The 22,312-nt window shown below is 43.5% G+C and overlaps 2 protein-coding genes across 4 annotated transcripts in view; one reads left to right on the top strand and one right to left on the bottom strand.

Moving 5' to 3' along the window:
- Positions 1–22,312, bottom strand: part of SHISA7 (shisa family member 7) — a 374,289-nt gene that overhangs the window by 214,938 nt on the left and 137,039 nt on the right. The window lies entirely within an intron of this gene.
- The window catches only part of LIG1 (DNA ligase 1), an 82,769-nt gene that overhangs the window by 16,902 nt on the left and 43,555 nt on the right, over positions 1–22,312 (top strand). For all 3 annotated transcript variants that reach the window (XM_069949088.1, XM_069949087.1, XM_069949089.1), the window contains exons 3-4: positions 12,415–12,519; positions 14,828–15,005. In XM_069949088.1, the coding sequence (XP_069805189.1) occupies positions 12,415–12,519; positions 14,828–15,005 (283 nt within the window). The remainder of the gene's footprint in view (positions 1–12,414; positions 12,520–14,827; positions 15,006–22,312) is intronic.

Genomic DNA, 22,312 nt, shown 5'->3' with positions numbered 1-22,312 from the left:
TCTTCGGTCTCTTCCTGGTTGCTACTGGAGACCACTCCTGCGCCTCGTCGGAACTAGGATCCAGCAGCAATGGGGGTGTCGGCCAGTCCGGGAGACGAACTGTAGGGAGCTCAAAAGTCCCCAAGAACTTAGGGAGGTCGCCCAGCTGGCGAAAGATCCCAGTAACTCCATCCTTATGTGCTCGCAGGTGAAAGGGGAAACCCCAGCGATAGGAGATCCCGTTAGTGGGGACCAACTCCAGCAAAGGCTTTAGAGCACGGCATAATTGTAAAGTGCGGCTAGAGAGATCTTGCAGCAGCATAACGGATGAGCCATCATAGTCTATTTCCCCTTTCTCTCTTGCTGCCGCCATGATAGCATCTTTAACTTTAAAGACGTGCACCCGGCATATGATGTCGCGTGGTCTGCCATTTTGTGGCGGTTTAGGCCCTAAGGCCCTATGAATCCTGTCCAGCTCCACTGGGCCTGGATGGTCAGGCGGCAATAGTTGCGCAAAAATAGTTTGTGCTGCGGCCTCCAGGTCGGATACTGATTCCGCCTGATTCCGCCTAACATTATTTCTCCGGTTGCGGTTTTCCGCATCCTCCTGACGTACCAACAGTTCCTCTATTTTCATAGAATGGTATTGGATCACTGTGCGCTGAGCTGCCAAATGCGAGTGAAATCCCTCATGGATCTTGTCAATGTCGTCAAAGCGTATGCCAATATCTTTTTTCAGAGTGCGTAACTCTTTTTATAAGTCTCCTCAATTCTATGCACACAATGCTCAAAGTCTTGCTTAGTCGGTAACGACTTAATGTACTTGCCCAAATCTCTCAGGCTCCAGTCTTCATCTTCTGACTCTGGTAATGTTTCCCTGCTGTCAGCGTCCTTACTCAGTGCAGGAGAGATGGAGCGCTGGCTAGCTGTGGTGTGAGGAGAGGTAGCGCGTGTCGCTCTCGGCGCCATCTTGTATTCTCTCCGGGTGCTGGTTCCTTGCTGCGTAGCAGCGAAAAACTGCTGAATCCCGGGGGGATCAGTCTCGGGGGGCCCCCTGTTCTTGCCTGTCTTCCCCATGGTATGTTTAGTCGGCTTTAGTACCCGTTAGCTGCGGTCAGGGAGGGTGGAAGTGGAGGGTGGAAGTGAAATCGGGGCCCAGGAGCTCAGCCGCCGTGCTGCTCACTCCGCCATAGGCAAGCCACGCCCCCCTAAAAGTTGCTTTTTAGGAAAATACCTGCATCACCTGCCGAATGGATCCCAAGACAGATCTTGGATTAAAAGCAGCTATCCAAAGGTACAAGCGGTTTGGGGGGGTCAGATTGTGGGTACAGAGTCACTTTAACATAACATAGCTACCTAGTCCATGATCCCTATTGACAGAAAAATTTGAACGAACCTATCAGAGTGAAATATGGATGTAAATAAGCCCTTGGCTAGGTAAGAGTTGCCATAAGGATTCTGGTTGTAACTTTTATCTCCGTAGTCTTTTCCGTGTTAAGACGCAAGCTTTTTTGTTACTATGTAAATGAGATTCCAAAGGAGGGAGATTAAAAACTAATTTTAACTGAAAGTATTGTATATTTAAAGGGAACCATTCACCCCGTGGCCCCCGTTAGAAACAGACATACAGTAACATAAAGGTCAATATACTTACCACATCGCTCCCGGTCCCGTCCCGGATCCCGTTGTTGACACGGAGAAATCGCCGATTCTTCTTCTCCCGCCCATTATGGTAATGAGCTGAGATGAGTCCAACGTCCATAGGAAACGACGGACGAGTCCAACTTATTCATGAGGTCCTCTTCTCGTCGCCGCCCATCCACGCCTCCTGGAACTTGATTGACGTCTTCAGTCTTCAGTCTTCTGCCGAATTCCCGCGCAGGCGCCGTTGCGATGGTCTCGTCACCTCTTCTGCGCCTGCGCGGTAAACAGGATACGTGTTCGAGCCAATCGGCGCACGCGCAGTAAACAGTGAAGCTGCGGAGCGGCTTCAATTGTGAACTGCGCATGCGCCGAAAACGACTGTCACGGCGCCTGCGCGGGATCCGGCGAGAAGATAGAAGACGAGGAGGAAGAAGATCCGGCGTCAATCAAGTGTCGGAGGCGGGGAGAAGGCTGGACTTCGGGCCGGCGGCGCTCATTACCATAATGGGCGCGAGAAGAAGAATCGGCGATTTCTCCGTGTCAACAACGGGATCCGGGACGGGACCGGGAGCGATGTGGTAAGTATATTGACCTTTATGTTACTGTATGTCTGTTTCTAACGGGGGCCACGGGGTGAATGGTTCCCTTTAAATTTTCTTGACCAATGCTAAAAACTTTCCTCAAAGACCTGTGGGGTCCAAATACTCACTACACCCATAGACAAATTGTGTGACGGATGTCGGTTCCAAAGTGGTGTAATTTCTTGGGGGTTTTCTGCTATACTGGAACAATGGGGCCTATGCAAATGCATATGTCTAAAAATGGTTAAAAAAAATGGCAGTCCTTTTCTGAGCCCTATGCTCAAACAACATACAGAATGGATATGGATACTACCATACTCGAGAGATTGTGTAACAGATTATTGGGTGCTTATTCTTTTTGTAAGGCAGAGAATGTAATCCCTAACTAAATAATATTGGAAAAATAGTAATTTTTCATTTTATGAGCTAATACTAACATTCTGTAAAACACATGTTGGAGCCATCAGCTCACTAACCTAGCCCTAATTTTTCAAACTTGGGTCTTTTGAGGGGTTTATTAAAGGGGTACTCTGGACTAGGGGTACCTCCCCGATTCCAGCGCCGGGTCCCAGATCGCGGCGCCCCGTTCTCCCGTCCCGCTGTCTGGTCTGAGCTGCAGCTTCAGACGGGACGTCTCAAGGCAGCTTAGCCATTCAGCGGCCGAGGCGGGACCCTGCTACAACCGCTGAATGGCCGCTGAGTGGCCTTGAGACGTCACGACGTAACTAACGATGATCGTTGTAATATGGTGAACAGTTTCAGGTTTGTGATCATTTATCGTTAATCATTAAAAATAGCTTAATCTAATAGGACCCTAAGGCTGCTTAGAAAACATGGGTACTGCCTTAGGCCCAGTTCTTACTAAGCAAAAACGTCAGGATTCCGCTTGTCCTCCCCTCTCCCCTGTCCTCACCTCTCCGCTCAAAGAAGTGACATGTTTATTCTTTGAGCGGAGATCAGCGGCAGCGGAGGGGGGCGCTACTATAGAGATACTGCAGGACACTGAGCATGGCAGGATTCCACCGCTTTTGCTCAGTGTGAACTGGGCCTTAGGGTGCGTGCACGCTACGGAATCGCCCCCCGTGTCATTCTATGCTTGGGCGGATTTTGCTGTCCGCTGAAAGAATTGATATGTTAGTTCTTTTGGCGGAAGGCGGAATCTGCCCGTGCATGCAATGTAGTCTATGACACAAGCGGATACGGGCGCAGCTGCGGAATCCGTGACTGATTTTACGTCGCAATTCCATAGTGTGCACGTACCCATAGGCTCTATCCATGTTTTCCATGACTTTAGCCACTCGTAATAAAATGCCTTACGCTTGGGTTTGATCATCTCTAACTAGGAACACACACAAAATATTTAGAAAAACGGCACATGTAAGGTAATAAACATTTGGTTAATTTTCTGTCAATACTATCTGTGTATGGATATGTTCTCACTGCGTTTTTGCAATCTGTTTTTATTTTTCACTGATTTATGCAAAAAACTAATGGAAAATGGATGCATTTGTGTGCATCTGTTTTGATCCATTTTTCCATTGACCTCCATTATAAAAAAAAAAAAAAAAAAAAAAAAAGCAGGTGTAGATATGGTGCGCCTGGTGCAGTTTTGGGTGCCCAGCTGGCTGGATTCACTAAGAGGCATAAGAATCTTAGTAAATCCTTCCGAGAAAAAGGTGACACAGGGTGGTACACCCCCCCCATAGCGTAAGAACGGCGAAAGTATCACTTTATGGGTGCATTCACACGTACAGGATCCGCAGCAGATTTGATGCTATGTTCAGTTATTTAGATGAAATCTGCTGTGGATCCTTAGCAGAAGATCCGCTGCAGATCCAGTATGTGTGAACGTACCCTAACAAAGTTTCAAGAACTTCCAGGGTTCCATTTCATTTATCTAGCAACACTGTTTGCAGTCACTCTGATCATTTTCTCTCCTGCATTCACGGACTAAGAATATATATTAATCGGGATACAAGGTTAATTCGTCTAAATCTGAGGCAATGTCCCTAAACCTTCCTGGCTCCTTAGTGACTCAATTGAAATCTAATTTCCCATATAGATGGACGACAACGTCCATTAAATATCTAAGTATTCGTCTCACCCCTACGTATGCCACCTTATATGCAGCCAATTACCCCCATCTGTTTCGGGACCTTAAGTCCCTGATGTCCAAATGGTCTTCCCATTACATCTCCCTCCTGGGCCGGATTGCTTCAGTTAAAATGACTATCCTTCCGAAGCTCCTCTACTGTTTTGAAACCTTGCCGGTGAGGGTGCCCTTAGATGAACTTAAAGCAATACAGAGCGCTATGTTTAAGTTCATATGGAATTCTGGGAGACATCGTATCCCCAGGTCAGTCATGATGAGCAGTAAGATGAGCAGTTCGGGCTGTCCCGAACATCCAATATTATTATTGGGCAACTCACTTGCGACAAATGGTAGCTTGGGCAAAGTACCACGCTTACAAAAAATGGGTGGACATTGAGCGAATATGGTTGGCCCCCTTCCATCCTAAGGCCCCCTTCACACGTCCGGAAAATCTGTCCGGATTTCCTATCAGGAAATCCGGACGGATTTCCGGACTCATAGGCTAACATTAGACACGGACACCCTTCCGGATTTTTCCGGAAGGGTGTCCGTTCCGGAAAATAGGACCGGATTTTTTAGATCCTGCCCTATTTTCGTCCAGAAATCCGGCACAGACGCCCCCATAGAAGTCTATGGGAGCGCTGGAATCACGGGCATTTTCCTGATGTATATCAGGAAAGTGCCCGTGATTCCGGAATGGTAGAGAGCCAGGACCTCACCACGGGGCCGACCACCCGCACCGCACACTGTGCCCGGTACGACAGGGCTGGCCGGCCAGAGTGCGGTGCAGCTCGCCCGCCCGCTCGCTCCGCTGCAGCCTGTGGCCATCCAGGTTGCAGAAGTACAACTCCCATCATGGCTCTGCTGACAGGCCATGATGGGAGTTGTAGTTCTGCAGCCTGTGGCCATCCAGGTACACTAGGGGCTGTGTGGGTACCTGTGATTTATGTTGGCATACTAGACCATCTCATCAGGAAATCCTGAAGGTTTTTCCTGATGGTTTCCTGATGGTAAAAACGGATTACTGTCAGGAAATCCTGATACTTTCCTGATGACATTTGAGGTCTCCTGATCAGGATTTCCTGACAGTAAAAACTGACACAGATGTGTGAATGGGGCGTAATTCTTTCTTTTGGCATTCCTCTCCTCCTTCCTGCACTCATCTGTGTCTCCTAGGCCCTATGCGTTTCACCTTCTCTATCTGGTGGGCGTGCGCCTCCAGGTTTGCCTTGTTTTCCCCAGCCTCTCCTATGAATTCCTTTTTGTTGTGCCCAGACTTCCCTCCAGGCCCGGATTCGGCCACGGTGAAGGCTTGGTCTTCCAGAAAGCTATTCCAGTTTGCAGATGTAGTGGACCCCCTGTCCCGCACTTTGCTATCTTTTGAGAAATTGGCTGAGAAATATGATCTAGCCTCTACTGAACGCTTCTCCTATATGAAGATGAGACACTTCATGTTGACGCGTTTGGGGACACTGACAGTCTCAAAACCCTCCGCCTTTGAACAACTGGTGCGCATGGGGACATCCACGAGTGGACTTATCTCGGCCATATATAACATCCTTAACTCTCCGATAGGGGACACCATTGTTAGACATAAATATATGGATAAATGGGAGTAGATGCTGGGTAGGACTCTCTCCCCTGAATGTTGGAAAATAATATGGGAAAAGGCTGCTACATCATCAATCTGTACGACCTATAAAGAAGCCAACTACAAAGTTATGATGATGTGGTACCATACCCCTGAGCTTCTCCACAGACTGAATAATTCTGTTTCCCCGCTGTGTTGGCGGTGCCTGTCAGGTGGAGGCTCCCTATTCCACATTTTCTGGAGATTTCCTCTTATTAGGGGTTTTTGGTTAGAGGTCTGTGGTCTGGCTACTAGAATTTTTGAGAAGACTATTCCCTTGGACCCGGTCCTATGTCTTCTCAGTTTACCCCCTAAAACAATAGGGAAAAAGGCCTCTAAATTGCTCTTAATTATATTAAAGGCCGCCAATTTGCTGATTGCACGGTCCTGGAAGCAAACTGCTCCTCCATCTATTACCTGCCTGACTGCTAAAATTAAGGAATTACGTTCTCTTGAGCATATGACGGCTTCTCTGAATAATACTCTAGACACCTTTGATCAAGTTTGGGCCCCATGGGACAATTATGTTTCCCCTACGTCTCTCTGAGTTGGTAGTGATTGCTGCTATTTGTGCCACTTCCCCCCCCCCCCATACCCTTTCCTTGTCCGTCCCCCCTAGTCGTGTTTGTCTGTGTTGTTTGTCCCTTTTCTTGTTTTTTTTTTTTTTTTGATAGATGTTCTCCCCGTTTGGATACGGTGCTCATACTGTTAGACGCCCATGTATACAAATCTTCTGTTTTACTTATGTACTATTTATGGCGACTGTTTGCTTATGCTACATTCCACTGTATCTTCGGCTGGATGCTATGTCTGTTATTCTTATAATAATATTGAAATCTTCCAATAAAAATACATTTATTAAAAAAAAAAAAAAAAAAAAGAATATATATTAAGAGTTGTAAAAGAGCATGTATATCTATTAAAGTGTTCACACACGTCCTTGTATAATTTAATACCCTGTGCACTTCCTTGGGTAACAACAGAAGGTGGTGCTGTTACTAAGGTTCTGAGTTTACATAATCCCTTGTTTTCACATTAGGCCAATGTCCCCACAAGTTATGTCTCTAAATCCATGCCAGTTGTGAATACCGAGCTTTCAGCAACAAGTTGTAGTAAGTGTAAGAGAGAGCCTGCTATTTGTCCTATGTTGTTATGGAACAGGTGGAATACCACTCATGCTGACAGAACAGATAATCAATGAATGCTGAACAGATGGTAAACTATAAATTCTGGTTCTTAGGCTGCTGCTTTGTGGGAAAGTGTGATGTCTGTAAGAATCAGTGGTTTTGGGATTTAATTAATAAATTATATAAATTATTTTTCACACTAACTATATGTATGTGTATATATATAAATAAATATATATATATAGTGTGAAAAACAGCAGCTTTTGTGCTGACATATAAGTGTACACAAGGTTGCTACAAATATATGTATAGGAGTACCCTAGGTCCACAGCACACAGATACAAAGTGAAGAAACAGGATTGCTTCAGCACTGTTGTAAATTTAAGGGGTTGTCAGGCGTTGAGTATTTTTTAACATATTGCTGCTGGTGCATATAACACCATCGGTATCCTATGCTTGCCTCTCTGCGCTCCCCCAGTGTCCTGTTGTGGTGTTCTCTCTGGGAGAAAATTGTGTGTCTTTCTATAGTGTGCTATGACTGCAGAAGGCTGTGTGTGTGTTTGAGAGAGAGGCAGAAAGTAAAGGGTATTCACGAACCTCTCGGCATCATGTATCATTATGATGCCGAGTGGTTTGTGAATCCGGTCTATAGCACACCTGTGCACGGACCTTATTTACAAAACGTTTTAATGGTTCCTTACTACCGGTATGTGTATCAAGGGTACAGCAACAATTCAATAAAGGTGTGCTAATGACAGGCCTGTTCAGTTTAATAGACCAAACTAGTGAATACATTTTGGTCCTTTTACTGAATATACACTCACCGGCTACTTTATTAGGTACACCTGTCCAACTGCACGTTACCACTTAATTTCTAATCAGCCAATCACATGGCGGCAACTCATTTAGGTATGTAGACATGGTCAAGACAATCTCCTGCATTTCAAACTGAGCATCAGTATGGGGAAGAAAGGTGATTTGAGTGCCTTTGAACGTGGCATGGTTGTTGGTGCCAGAAGGGCTGGTCTGAGTATTTCAGAAACTGCTGATCTACTGGGATTTTCACACACAACCATCTCTAGGGTTTACAGAGAATGGTCCGAAAAAGAAAAAACATCCAGTGAGCGGCAGTTCTGTGGGTGGAAATGCCTTGTTGATGCCAGAGGTCAGAGGAGAATGGGCAGACTGGTTTGAGCTGATAGAAAGGCAACAGTGACTCAAATAGCCAACCGTTACAACCAAGGTAGGCAGAAGAGCATCTCTGAACGCACAGTACGTCGAACTTTGAGGCAGACGGGCTACAGCAGCAGAAGACCACACCGGGTGCCACTCCTTTCAGCTAAGAACAGGAAACTGAGGCTACAATTTGCACAAGCTCATCGAAATTGGACAGTAGAAGATTGGAAAAACGTTGCCTGGTCTGATGAGTCTCGATTTCTGCTGCGACATTCGGATGGTAGGGTCAGAATTTGGCGTCAACAACATGAAAGCATGGATCCATCCTGCCTTGTATCAACGGTTCAGGCTGGTGGTGGTGGTGTCATGGTGTGGGGAATATTTTCTTGGCACTCTTTGGGCCCCTTGGAACCAATTGAGCATCGTTGCAACGCCACAGCCTACCTGAGTATTGTTGCTGACCATGTCCATCCCTTTATGACCACAATGTACCCAACATCTGATGGCTACTTTCAGCAGGATAATGCGCCATGTCATAAAGCTAGAATCATCTCAGACTGGTTTCTTGAACATGACAATGAGTTCACTGTACTCCAATGGCCTCCACAGTCACCAGATCTCAATCCAATAGAGCATCTTTGGGATGTGGTGGAACGGGAGATTGGCATCATGGATGTGCAGCCGACAAATCTGCGGCAACTGTGTGATGCCATCATGTCAATATGGACCAAAATCTCTGAGGAAGCTTCCAGCACCTTGTTGTATCTATGCCACAAAGAATTGAGGCAGTTCTGAAGGCAAAAGGGGGTCCAACCCGTTACTAGCATGGTGTACTTAATAAAGTGGCCGGTGAGTGTATACGGTTGTTCAGTGAGACTCAAAATTGTAATCTTGTTGTGCTTTTAATCCCTGCAGTCCCTGTGTATGATCAGGAAATAGACCAATTAGAGTCAGTTGACGACGTTTGGTTTATTAAAGTGAATGGGACAGTTGGAATTATAGCGTGGTATACATCACATCCGCACGAGTTATTGATAGCTTGCCTCAGGTGGCCCCTAATACAAAGTGTAAGCAGCCCTACACAGCTGGATGCAGCAGGCTCCCCCTCCCCTTCTGTATCTGCAGTGTAATACAAAGATTAAACTCTTGTTCTCCAGCCTCCTCCAGCTGTAGGCTGCATGTACCATGGAGGCAAGGCTAAAATAGAGTTTTTACAATTCTGTTGAAAATTAAAATTGTAAAAAGTAATTAATTGTTCAGCCCTACTTGATATAGGTCACATTTTCTTTTATGTTAATTAGTTTTTTTCCTTCCCATTCTACACATACTACCTAATCTAGAGTAGTAGGCATTTTTGTTCCCTATCATGTAGAGAGTAAAATAGATTTGGAGAACAGTTTCATCTTTTTACTGAGCCAAACCTTGTTAAATAGTACAGCAGTGGAGCACTTTTTTGTATTTTGGCAGCGGATTCTGCTCTACCCCTTTATATTTTGGGAGTTAAGAATACATTTATTCCCACTCTGATATAATTGCGTCACATTGGCGGGGAAGTCCATGTACTTTGACTGTGGTTTCTGGTCAGATGGTAACGGAAGGTTTTGCTTTCTGTTTTCTAAGTATTGGTTCTATCGCAGTGAGGATGGATCGGGATGCCATAAAGCATATTTCCGGCCTCTCTTAATACAGCTTATTAGTAGGATTATACAATGTTCATGCTGATTAGACACAACTGCTAAATGCCATTGATAATTTGAAGCCTGAAATAGTGTGTTATAAATCTCTTGACACAGTATCAGCTTGCCAGATTGGTTACATTGGAGGTGGCCTCTCCAAAAAGTTTATTTTAAAAGCAACAGAGAACGATGGGGAAAACGCTAGACATCTCTTTGCCAAAACAGCTCTGTCTTGCTATTATATGTCTTAGGTTTCCCATTTTCTCTTTCCCATTTTTTTTTTGTATTTTTCATTTGATAAACAAATGTAAAATGACCTTGGATATCCTTTTTGACAAAGTACCATAGTCAATGTTACATCCCTGTTAAAGTACCGTGCAGCAGGAAGGAAGTCTACAACTTAGGAATTGGTGGCTAGAGCTGACTATCATACACAAGCTGCCGCCACCATGGCTGTGGGGTCAGATTTGTAGTCAGTAGAAATGTACCGGTAGGTATTGTTAGAAGTAGTAATATACCGACTCCGGTTTAAAACAAATTTACTAGGAGATCAAATAAAATTAACTAAAAAATTACGATTTTTCATACCATCTGATGAGCGCTACCATGCAGATTCTAGAGGTGCCATTTATTTCTTATACTGCTGCCTTGTCCCCAAGATCTCCATTTTGTAAATCTGCCACTTTGGTGCACTGTACCCGAGCCCGGTGCACTAATGTCTCCTAAGTTCGGTGACACGCCACCTCTAGAATGACGTCTGTTCCCGGCCTGATATGTCACCGAGGGGAGGAGAGATGGGGGCACTGGGCCTGCCCACAGTGCACCAAAGTAGCATATTTGCATATTTTCAAAATGGAGGAGATCTTGGGAATTGGGTGGCAGTATGAGGAATGGAAATCTTTATTTAGTTAATCTTAAAAAAAAACAAAAAAAAAAAGTTTTACCTTTTTTTTTTTTTTTTTTTTTTAAGAATGCCCACTGTTCTTTATGCTGCAGGTCATGTTTAAAAAAAGCACAGTGTATGTGGGTGGTAGTACACACAGGGATATGATTTCATGTCACTCAAAAAAGGTCTTCAGAGAGCATCTGACAGCTGCAGAGATTTGAGACTTCACAAATCTAAAGGCTAGTTAACACCCTTTGAAAGAAGATCATGGTAGTGGGTGCAAAGCACATGTTATAAACCTAATAGATTAAAACTTACATCATTTATGATAAACAGCTTGAACGCTTTATGTATAGTAAATTAAGAGCACGTTCAGTGGACCATTGGGTATACTGTAGGGACAAATATGTCTTGTACAGAATGCTGTTTTATATATTGTGCGTCAGTTTCTGTGCACATTATTTGCCAGCTCATCCTATTCTCAAACATGGTTATTTACGTCTTAGGGTGCCTTTACACAGGGAGATTTATCTGACAGATTTTTGAAGCCAAAGCCAGGAACAGATTTGAAATGAGGAGAATCTCAATCTTTATTTTATGGCGTGTTCTCTGTTTATTGTCTGTTCCTGGCTTTGGTTTAAAAACTGTCAGATAAATCTCTGTGTAAAGGCACCCTTAGATTAAACTGTCCTCCTTTCTCTGTCCTTCCTCTCTACTCGCCTGTAAATTCCCTCTGCTCCAGCATTGGCATTATATTTACAAGTTATAGTACATGACGCCACAGCCAGCAGTCTTGGGTTGTACATATGGAAATCACGGCTGTGCTGAATACAGTGATTGGGGATCAAAAGGTGTCCATGACACCTCATCCTCATCACTGCTGGAACACTATTGTGGTGTTTGTGCCAGAGTATAAAAAGGGGTTATCCAGCGCTACAAAAACATGGCCACTTTCTTCCAGAGACAGCCCCGCTCTTCAGCTTGGGCGGGGTTTTGCAGCTGCTCAGTTCCATTGAAGTGAATGGAGCTTAATTGCAATCCGCACCTGAACTGGAGACAAGAGTCGTGTTGTCTCTGAAAAGAAGTGGCCATGGTTTTGTCAGCACACCTCCTGCTTGGGTCTGAAAGGATCCTCATACAAAGAAGAGGGTGCACGGGTCCGGCTTTGGCCAGCTGCCTATTCAAAATAAAGGTAACAAAAGTGGTGGTCCCAGCACTCTGCGGTAAAAAATATCAAAAACTTTATTTCAGTTTACCATCATATGAGCTTTTTAATTCTTTTGAGATTAAATAAAGTTTTTGATATTTTTAACTTCGGAGTGCTGGGACCACCACTTTTGTTAACTTGTGTTTTTCTTGTACTTCTGAGTTGAATTGGTTGTCGACAGAGGTGGAACCCCCGCTATCTCTTCCTTGTCCCATAGTTAGTTAGTTTTGGGTGGACAACCTCTTTAAGTCCCATAAGGGTCACCATAAACCCATGGAGAATGTTTTTTTCAAACAATATTCTTTATTCTTGGATCACTGTAAGGTGTTTTATCAATTAAAAAGTGCTTTTAGGACTGAGTTTTTATATCATATTCCTTATGACGTTTTACTAGTTATTCTCCTTTACTGTTTAAGGTCATTTTTTCAACCCAAAGCAGAAGCTGTTACAAAGAAGGACAAGAAAGTGGATGAGGTTGATTCTGAATCTAAAAGAAAGAAACCTAGCAGCAAAGATAAAAGGTGAGCACTTAGGCCGGCTTCACAGTGCCTTAAAATGTGGGGAAAACGCCTATAAAAAAAAATGCCATGGTAAGTTCCACTGGTCGTTTAGAGGAGCAAACGAGCGCTCTCAGCGCTCGTTTGCTCCTCGTTCCCCGTTCGCTGCCGCCGCTATTCGACGCAGCTGCAGCGATCGGGAGGAGGCGGCGGGGAGCTGCGGGGGGGCTGCCCGGGTGATCGCTGATCATCCGGGCAGCCCATAGGATATAGCAGCGTCTGCTGCCGATGCTCCTATTCAACGGAGCGACGGCAGCAGATCGCTGCTATATCAGTCACTTGTTTTTCAACATGTTGAACATTGCTTTGCTTTGTTAATACTGTAAATTTGCTCATCTCGAGTACCAGAGTATAAAAGAATTTTTTTACGTTTTGTAGCAAAGCTGAATGTATGAAAGGTACAATGTGTCTCCTTTACCTCTCAGCTATCTATCAGTGTGAGAAGTTTGGAATGTTAATTACTCCTGACAGATTTCCTTTAATACTTATGCTGCTTTTACACGGAACGATTATCGTTCGAATTTGCACGATAACGATCTAATTCGAACGATAATCGTACGTGTAGACGCAGCGAACGATTAAACGACAAGCGAGAAATCGTTCATTTTGATCTTACAACATGTTCTTAAATCGTTGTTCGTAAAAAATTCGCAGATCTTTCACCGATTTAACCAATGTGTGAGATAGGCTTAAGCGATCGCAAAATGATTTTTCCGTACGATATATCGTTCCGTCTAAACGCTGATCGTTATATAAAAAAAAAAAATTGGTACTTCGAAATCAATAATCATACGATCGGGCAAATTATCGCTCCGTGTAAAACGCAGCATTAGAGTACCTTTACACCGAGAGATTTACCTGACAGATTTTTGAAGACAAAGCCAGGAACAGACTATAAACAGAACAGGTCATAAAGGAAAGACTGAGGTGATTTCCTCTTTTCGAATCCATTCCTGGCTTTGGCTTCACAAATCTGTCAGATAAATCTCTGTGTAACGGCACCCTTAGACAACCCATGCTGTGTAGCGCCTTCATAGAGGGTGAGGACCGGCTAGGCCCTTGCCGTCAGTGACGGGCAGCAGTACAGTAGTGCCAACTGTTTTGGTGCTCCCTACATCCTAATGATAAAGATGCCGGGGATTCCATGATTCCAGTCTGTAGCACATCTTCCATACGCAGACTGTAATCATGGAACGTGTGCATGCCCCCTTAGGATCCAAGTTCACATATGCCCGAAGAGCTGCAGCACATTTCTTCCAGAAACCTCAAAGGATAATTAGCACAAAGTGTGTCATGTGTGATATGATGCGATATACTATGGCAAAGTAAATTACCCTTGCAATACTGAAGTATTGTCCTGCGGCTCTTTGAACATACTTAAAATTTTTAGCTATGGCTGGGTTAAGCCTTAACATTATTTGTAGAGGGTCTGTGCTACGAGGACCCCCTCCTGGGAATAAAAAAGCAAGGTAGCTCTTAGATTCTATCAGTACTCGAGCAGTCCTATTAGACAGCTATTTAGAGGAGGAAGTGAGTGCTTCCTATTATGTGGAACCACGGGCAGCAGACTGTTGCTATCCTTATCCGGATTTTAGAACATGCTGAAAGACAACAATCAGCTGACTTCGTGCATGTCAGCTGATCGTTGCCTTTCAACGTGAAAGGAACGGACGGTAATTGGCCAAGTACGGCTAGCTAGCTTCACACTGCGTTTTGAAGCTCATTGAACGTATCAATTTTATGGAAAAACGGATGCAAAAATGGATGCAATTGTGTGCAGTTGACTTCCATTATTAAAAAAAAAAAAAAAAAAAGGGGGGGTCAGAAAGGATGTGGCTTTTTTTTGTGTGTGTGTGTGTACACAAAAACATGGTTGACTGCGTTTTTCTATATGTTTAAAAATGAAACGGTAAACTAACTGCAAAAACGCAGTGTGAACCCAGTCTTAACCACAGCAGCACAGCTCCAGGTGAAGAGGCTGTGTTGTAGTTTCCCTGTACAGTGAGTGGATTGTTCTGTTGGTGCTCTCAACAATTTTTAAGAAGTATTCTGGGGTTTAGTACGTCCCTACAGTCAGAAAGAGAGAGCATGTACTAGCTATGGGCCATCAGTCACATTCTGTCATAAACACTTTTCTGTTAATAACATGCAGCCTCGTTCCATGTAAGGAAAAACAGCCTCAAAACTATGAGGAATCCTTATTTCTATAGAGACTAGTTGGCATGATCACTTTGATTGTATTTTTATATTTTCTTTCCTTCTCTTTTAATAGTACTGATCATCCATCTAAAGAGAAAAATGGTAAATTATCTACTGAAGATGCAGATTCCCCCATAAAATCCGTGTCCAAAAAATCTGCACGAGTTCTAAACAGTGAAAGTGAAGATGAGGAACTAATGGATGTTGATGTGTCAGCTACAGAAAAAGATAGCAAACCTGATGGGGATAAGGTAAATCGGAGACCCTGTAGTGTGTCCGTGTTAGAAAGTCAAGGTCACTGGTTTGGATAAATTTGGGAAATAGATAAAAACAGAAAAAACACAGAATAAAATGTTTCCAAATGGTTGGCTGGTGCTGTACATATAGAAAAGGTGTCATGCATATCCTTTCTTTCCATGGATCTTAATAAAATTCTACAGATGGTATTTTAGATACAACCAGCAGGGGGAGCATTTGTATTATCTTTGTTTTTCTGCATAGGAGAAGTCATCTGGCTAATGAAATTAATAGGAATGCCCACGCTTGTTAGAATATTAAAGCAGCAGTTCCCTGGTAGGCGCTGGTTTTTTATGTCAACATTAGTTTTTGTCTCTTTCTTCCTGTATGTGTGCGTTATTGTTTTTTTTTTTTTCTTTAAACCAACTAAATATTTGGTGGTGAGAGAGAGGATTGTTGAAAAGTAGAAATTGAAAGGGATTTTCCCACCAACAACACATTTCACATCCTCATTATTGTTCTTGTGATCAGTGGGGCTGTTTGTAGACAGAGCCAGATGAGGCTTGTGATTTTTGTTTTTTTTCCCCCCCAAGGCACCCTTTATTTAACTTTTTTAAAAATATAGTGTTAATATTATGTTTGGGGGGGATGTCCTATCTTGTAAATCCTCCACTATGTGGAGGATGTCTTATTTTTGGGGAAACAGGGTAAGAAGTGAATCCAGATGGGTTCTCACCTTTTACCCCTTGGGCTTTATGCATATCGCCTCAGTGTACCGTTAGTAACAACACCAAAGCCAGCTGGGATCCGACATGCGTATAAACTATGTAACTATTAAATACTCTCACTTCTGCGGATTCGCAGCGAGATCAGCTGCGGATCCAGTATCAATTCACCCCTATGATAGCACATATTCGCAGCGGAATTGACATCCCGCTGTGAATATGTGCTTTAACCTCCCACTGTTCGCAGCCCCGCCACATCCCCCATCCCCGGCCGCATCCCCCCATCCCCGGCCGCATCCTGCAGCCCGCCGCAGAGAGCATACAGTACCTGCTCGGCGGCACAGCTGCAGTGAGGCTGCCGGCTCCGCTCCCGCTCAGATCAGCTGAGCGGGACCGGAGCCGGGAGCCTCACTGCAGCCTCGTCGATGAGCAGGTAATGTATGCTCTCGGCGTCGGGCTGCAGGATGCTGCCGGGGATGGGGGTTATGCGGGCTGCAGGATGCGGCCGGGGATGGGGGGATGATGGACATGCTTCTTTTTTCAACCGTATAATATATGTAACTATTCCAGCTGGGTGGTTAGTCAGCCGTTTGCGGTCGGCTCCCAATCGATATAACTCACCAAGCCAAGTCTTTACTGGAACAAATTTATTTAAAACAAGCGACGCGTTTCGGCACACTAATCTCTCCGTGCCTTTCTCAAGCTTAACAGAACACACAACAAAGTGCCATACATATACCCCTGTAGTACAACAGGTCCCAGGACGGCACTTCCGGTATCACGGACTCTCAAGTTGCAACAATTACAGGCCGCCCGGTTACCACATGCCATCCTATATGTGGACAATACATACATTAAACAGATTATCATAGATATAAAGAACATAATACGCTTACTGTCATCCCAGCGTCCATATCTCTCACATGCTGCGTCCATTATGGCCGCGACGGAAGTGACGTCGGACTTAGGAGACAGCATTCGCGAGTAACGTAAATGGCGTAAAGTTACGCCTTTTGCTTAAATGTAATTGCATGTAAGCTCCACTAGATGGCAACCCTTCACTCTCTATGTGAAATCACACACAGAGGAAATAGTAATTCATACTCATGATATGTAAAAGAATCATTAAATAAATCAATATCTAATAAATTACATAAATAGATAATTAAATAAATAAATACATGACCTTTCTAAAATTCTCTGCACTCATACAAAAAACTATATACACTACCTCTAAGTTTCACACAAAATTATATAGTTATATATGCTCTATAACCTCATTAAGGCCATCCGGATATAACGAATGAATCCTATATATCCAGTATGTTTCACGTTTATTCAATGTGGTAACTCTATTGTGTGTATTAACTGGGATTTGTTCAATGGGAGTGATAGATATTTTATTAAAATCTCCATTATGTAAACATGTAAGGTGTCGTGACACACTATGTTTCATGAATCCTTTAGTGGTGTTGTGTCTATGTGAGTTTATCCTCTTGTGTAGAGGTTGGATAGTTCGTCCAATATATTGTAATCCACATTCACATGTGAGGAGATATACTACGAAGGGACAAGAGCAATCCAAGTGCTGTTTAATTTTAAAGGTTTCCCCTGTTTTTATAGATTTAAAGGATTTTACCCCTACTGTTATATTTTGACAGCACTTGCATTGTTTCCTTCCACATTTCCACACTCCTTTCTTTATGCTTTCTTCTGGCAAAGGTGAATTTCCTCCATTTTCAGGCTTTTTTAGCCTACTAGGAGCTATTATGTTCCGTATTGTTTTTCCCCTTCTATAGGTCAAACCCGGTTTTTCTGGAATGAATTTTTTTCAGGACAGGATCCGTGGTCAATAAATGCCAATGTTTCTGCAGATAACTGTAGGTAACACGTTATTTGAGAATACTTTTTTTTGAGAAGATCCTGATCTTATTTTTTTGAGAAGATCAGGATGCTCCCAAAGATATGGACCCTAAAATCCATACAGCAAAGAATAACATGTTTTGGGAGTTTGTCCTCCCTTCCTCAGATGAAAATTATTAGTGCACCTTATTGCTGATTGCAGTGGATTTCTTTTCTCTTTGGACACCAATTTTCTTAACTTTTTCACTTTTTTCCCATTTACCCTCTTTGAGATAAAGAATGTTATATTGTAATAATTTAGGTGGTGTATGATACCAATAGTGTTATCTATATCCTTGTTTTACATAGTATATCCATGGGATAACACTTGATCACTTACAACTACATATGTATTGCAGTATATAATAGCAGAGGTCCTGTCCTGTATTGTATTGGGGGTAGGGAGGGGCATTTAGCGTCTTTGCCATTCTTGTTAACATCCACATACTGTATGTATCTGTCATGTGGGCATTAATGAGTTAAAATTAATGTATCACCTAAAGTTGTTTTTACAAGTGTCAGATACTGGAACAAGCTGCCATGTTGTGTAAGCTGTTTTAACAGCATTTAGGGTCCTACTTTATGATGGTAAGCCCCATGGACATACACAGTGAACATCTCCAGACCCTATTCTTTGTATCAGAAACATTTGTAAGCATGCTCTGTGGTCTCATTCTACATGGAATGGGATATGTTGCTGCTGTTCTTGTTCTCTACTGGTGTCCTTTTTAGTATAATTCTGTACAGATCACTCCCCAGCAGCCCCCATACCCATCTATACAGACAGAACGGGAAGTTTCAGCCTAGTTTTAAGCCTAGTGGCCAAAATGAAAACCACAAGATTACTGAATTACTCTATAATATAGATGGTAGAATGAAAATTTAGAAAAAAAAAAATATCACCAAAATTCTTAAAACGTGTATTATATAAACAGTAGATCATTTTCTGAAGACACATTCCCTTTAAGTAATTTGAATAGGGGATAAAATAGTAGGGGGTGGGGGTGCAGCTTAAAGGGGTTGTCCAATGAAAATATTTTTCTTTCAAATCAACTGGTGTCTGAAAGTTGTATAGATTTGTTATTTACTTCAATTAAAAAAAAAATCTCAATTCTTCCCATACTTATTAGCTGCTGTATGTCATGCAGGAAATGTTTTATTTTCAGTCTGACACAATGCTCTCTGCTGACATCTCTGGCCAAGCCAGGAACTGTCCAGAGCAGGAAAGGTTTTCTATGCGGATTCGTAGAAAACCGAGACAGAGTTCCTGTCTCTGCCAGAAATGTCAGCAGAGAGCAGTGTCAGACTGAAAATAAAACAACATTTTCTGCATGACATATTGTAGCTAATAAGTATGGGAAGACTTGAGATTTTTTTAATAGAAGTAAATTACAAATCTATATAACTTTCTGATATCAGTTGATTTAAAAGAAAAAGATATTTTCGCTGGACAACCCCTTTAATACATGGTATTCTATTAAAACTGTATGGGAGGCAGCACACAGGAGACAAAACTCTCTCACGAGTACCACTTGCTCATATATCTACAATTATGAAGACACCCAGAACCATTAACATCCACGTGTGCATGGTATTAGCAGCTCTTATGTTTAAGCTGAACTTTTATTAGCTTTAACTTTTTTTGTTGTTACTTTAAATTTTCATGATGAGCATTCCTGTTTTGTTTTGTTTCCCAATCTGTATCACAGGGAGCTACAATCCATCTCACTGTACACAAGCATTAACACATTTGAAAATACCTCAAGTATGTCATTTACACTCTGCTTTTAGTGCTTAATGAAATGATCATTGGCCGTTGTTTATCTGCAACCACTTGTTAGAGCAGGTGCAGTTAAAGATCTGACATTGCAAGTCCTATGGCTGTTAAGATTGCCATGGCACTTTAGAACTGTGTCCTGGACTTCATCCAAAAGAGATTCTAGCTTAGTATGGCTCGCAGCTTTTGGGAATATATCCAGAAAGGTCTAAGCATATTAGAGTGTCAAATAAAAACGTGCTTAAATCGGAGGTGTTGAGGTTCAAGTTCCCCTTAACCAGATACTTGATTTCTTTGTTAAATTGGCTACATGGTTTATGAAATGTGTACTCTGATCTCTGAACATGTATTTGGGGCACGGGCGCCTGACGTTTTCTGGAAACCAAGTTACCAGGATGCTAGGAAATCACGATGCTGCCTTGAGGATGACCTGTGTCTAACTCACAAAATAACTTATTTGCCCCTTCCTCTATATGACCCCCCCCCCCCAAAAAAAAATAAAAAAAATAATTAGTTGAAGGGAAATTACACGATCATTGCATACAAACCCTTAGTGATGCTGTGTGATACGGCGTCTCTGGGGAAAACATTGTTCCTTTTGGTCTGATGGCATTACAGAGGCGGGTCTGTGACACTATCTTTGCCAGCTCTCTGGCCACTGTCTTTAGGCTGCACTTGTCTCCTCCAAAAGGATCAACAGCTGGCTAATTTTCAGCTGCGTAGGATTTCAACACTAGGCGGCTGTCGATTATTTTGGAGGAGATGGGGCAGCCTAAGGACAGAGCAGCGGCTTGAGAGTGGGGCGGGCACAGACAGTATCACAGACCCGCCTCTCTGACACCATCAGCCTGAAATAACATTTTTACCAAAGGTGCCGAGTGAAAAATTCCTGGTTACTGAATTAGAAGTAAGATATTGTTTTAAATCTAATTTAACACACTAGACAATCACTAATTATTGTTTTAGGTCTCGGGTGGAGGCTTTCTATGAATAAGTGCCACATAGGGCTTTGGAAACAGGTGCGTGTCAAGGGATTTTAAAGAAAAGGCAAATAAACATTTTATGTCTTTTATATTGGATGCTGTGTTTCAGCTTGTCCTTATGGATCTTTTTTTTCCAGTGGGTTTTGCTCCGTTGATATAGCTTCCTGAAACCATTATCTAGTCTGTCAAAAAAAGCTTACAAAAATCATAATCTTTTTCTGAGGCGCAAGAAGCCTGTTTTGCAAAGTTCAGCTTGATTAGAGACAACACAAACTTGGAGGTCAGCTGCACAATGCCTCATGACTTCCATGTGTGGTGTCGTACCACCGTGATGATGATGTGCTGGTGGTTGTGGTATAGCTCAGCCAGTTATGGTACTGTCATGATGCCAGTGCTAGTTCAGCACACAGGTGGGGTGTTGCAGCTGCTTTTATGTTATGGCTGGCTATACTGTTCCCCAATGGTCAGTGACCAATAATCACAGAGTCCCAGTTGAATAAAGTGGTTTTACTGATGGTCTCTTGCAATACAGAATAGCTTGATCAACAACTTCTGGAATACAGACGAGCTCATGGAATTTGTGTTAGGAGATACCTTAAGAGTTGAGGTAGAGTAGCAGTGTTTGTGCAGTTGAGCGTTGAGGAAAGTAGAGAAGTTTAGATGATAGTAGTAGTAGTTGTAGTAGTGTGCTCTTTCGGAACTTGAGAGAAGTACTTGAAGAATACTTGTGTCTGTGTTTACTTAATCACCACCTGCTCTGCAGTGTCTGGGTATGCTACCTGGGTGAAGCTAAGTGTCTGAGGGTTTCCCGGTTTCACCTGCGCTGCGAGAGAGAGTACATAGACCTTGGTTATGGTTGCTTTGCTCTATCCGGGTCAGTTCCTCTGTCCTAGGATAAGAGAGGTTGGGGTGATCTCTGACTTGTCCTCCTTTAGTGGTATAGTGTCTGTAGTTATAGTTGTAGAAAGTAAAGTCTCTTGAGTTATCCATACAAGTGTGTCTGACCACTGACACAGCTGGTCTGTCCTGGACAGGGAACCTGGCAGAGCCAGGCCCTGGCTAAGTACAGCAGGGATGCCTGTTCTGTGTGTGTCCTACTCCTCAGAGAATCAGAGGAAAACTACTACACTTCCTCTCCCCAAGTGACTATTTACTGCAGGGTGTAAGAGTCCATGTGAGTGGAGGAGAAGAGAGTGTGCAGAGAAAGGAGAATAGAGATAGGTAGAAAGGAAAAGGTATCTCCTAATGATCCACAGAATCATGTGGTACAAAAACAGTAAAGGGGTACTCTAGGCAAAATTTATGTTTAATATGTTACAAAAGAAAAGTTATACAAATCCCTAATATACACTAATTATGGGAAATGCATATATGGTGCTATTTTCCCTCAACTTAGGAGATTAGGCAGGCTGACTTCCTGTAAAAAAAAGGTGACGTCACGTCTCAAGTGTCAGGTCCAGCAGGGGGCGCATGTATGCATCTATATAGCTGTATCTCCCTCTCTGTGCTGGCTGATACTGACCCCGCTGTGGAGGCCCCTCCCCACAACTAGCTCACCCTGCCGCCGGGTCAGTGTTCCCCCAACTAGCTCTGAGCCCACCCGTCCTGTGCAGGAGCGCTCACCCGCCGCTCGTTCCTGGCAGGGTGAGCGCTCCTGTGCCTCCCCATGCAGCCGTCCGTGCTCTCATCCGCCCTTTCCCTTGCAGGAGCGCTCACCTGCCGCCCGGCCGCGGTGCTGTGAGCGTTCCTGCACCTCTGTATGCATCAACCTGTCCCCTCTCAGATACCCACAGTGCAGGAGCGGGCGTCCGGGTGAGCGCTGAGGCCAAGAGAGGACAGCCTCTGTGCCCCACTGTGCCTCAGCGCTCACCTGGACGCCCGCTCCTGCTCCTGCGCTGTGGGTGTCTGAGAGGGGACAGGTTGATGCATACGGA

This window comes from Dendropsophus ebraccatus, chromosome 12 (genome assembly GCF_027789765.1).
Source record: "Dendropsophus ebraccatus isolate aDenEbr1 chromosome 12, aDenEbr1.pat, whole genome shotgun sequence".
NCBI classification, from domain to species: Eukaryota; Metazoa; Chordata; class Amphibia; order Anura; family Hylidae; genus Dendropsophus; species Dendropsophus ebraccatus.
Note: the sequence above shows the minus strand (reverse complement) of the source record. Positions and strands in the feature narration are given on the sequence as shown.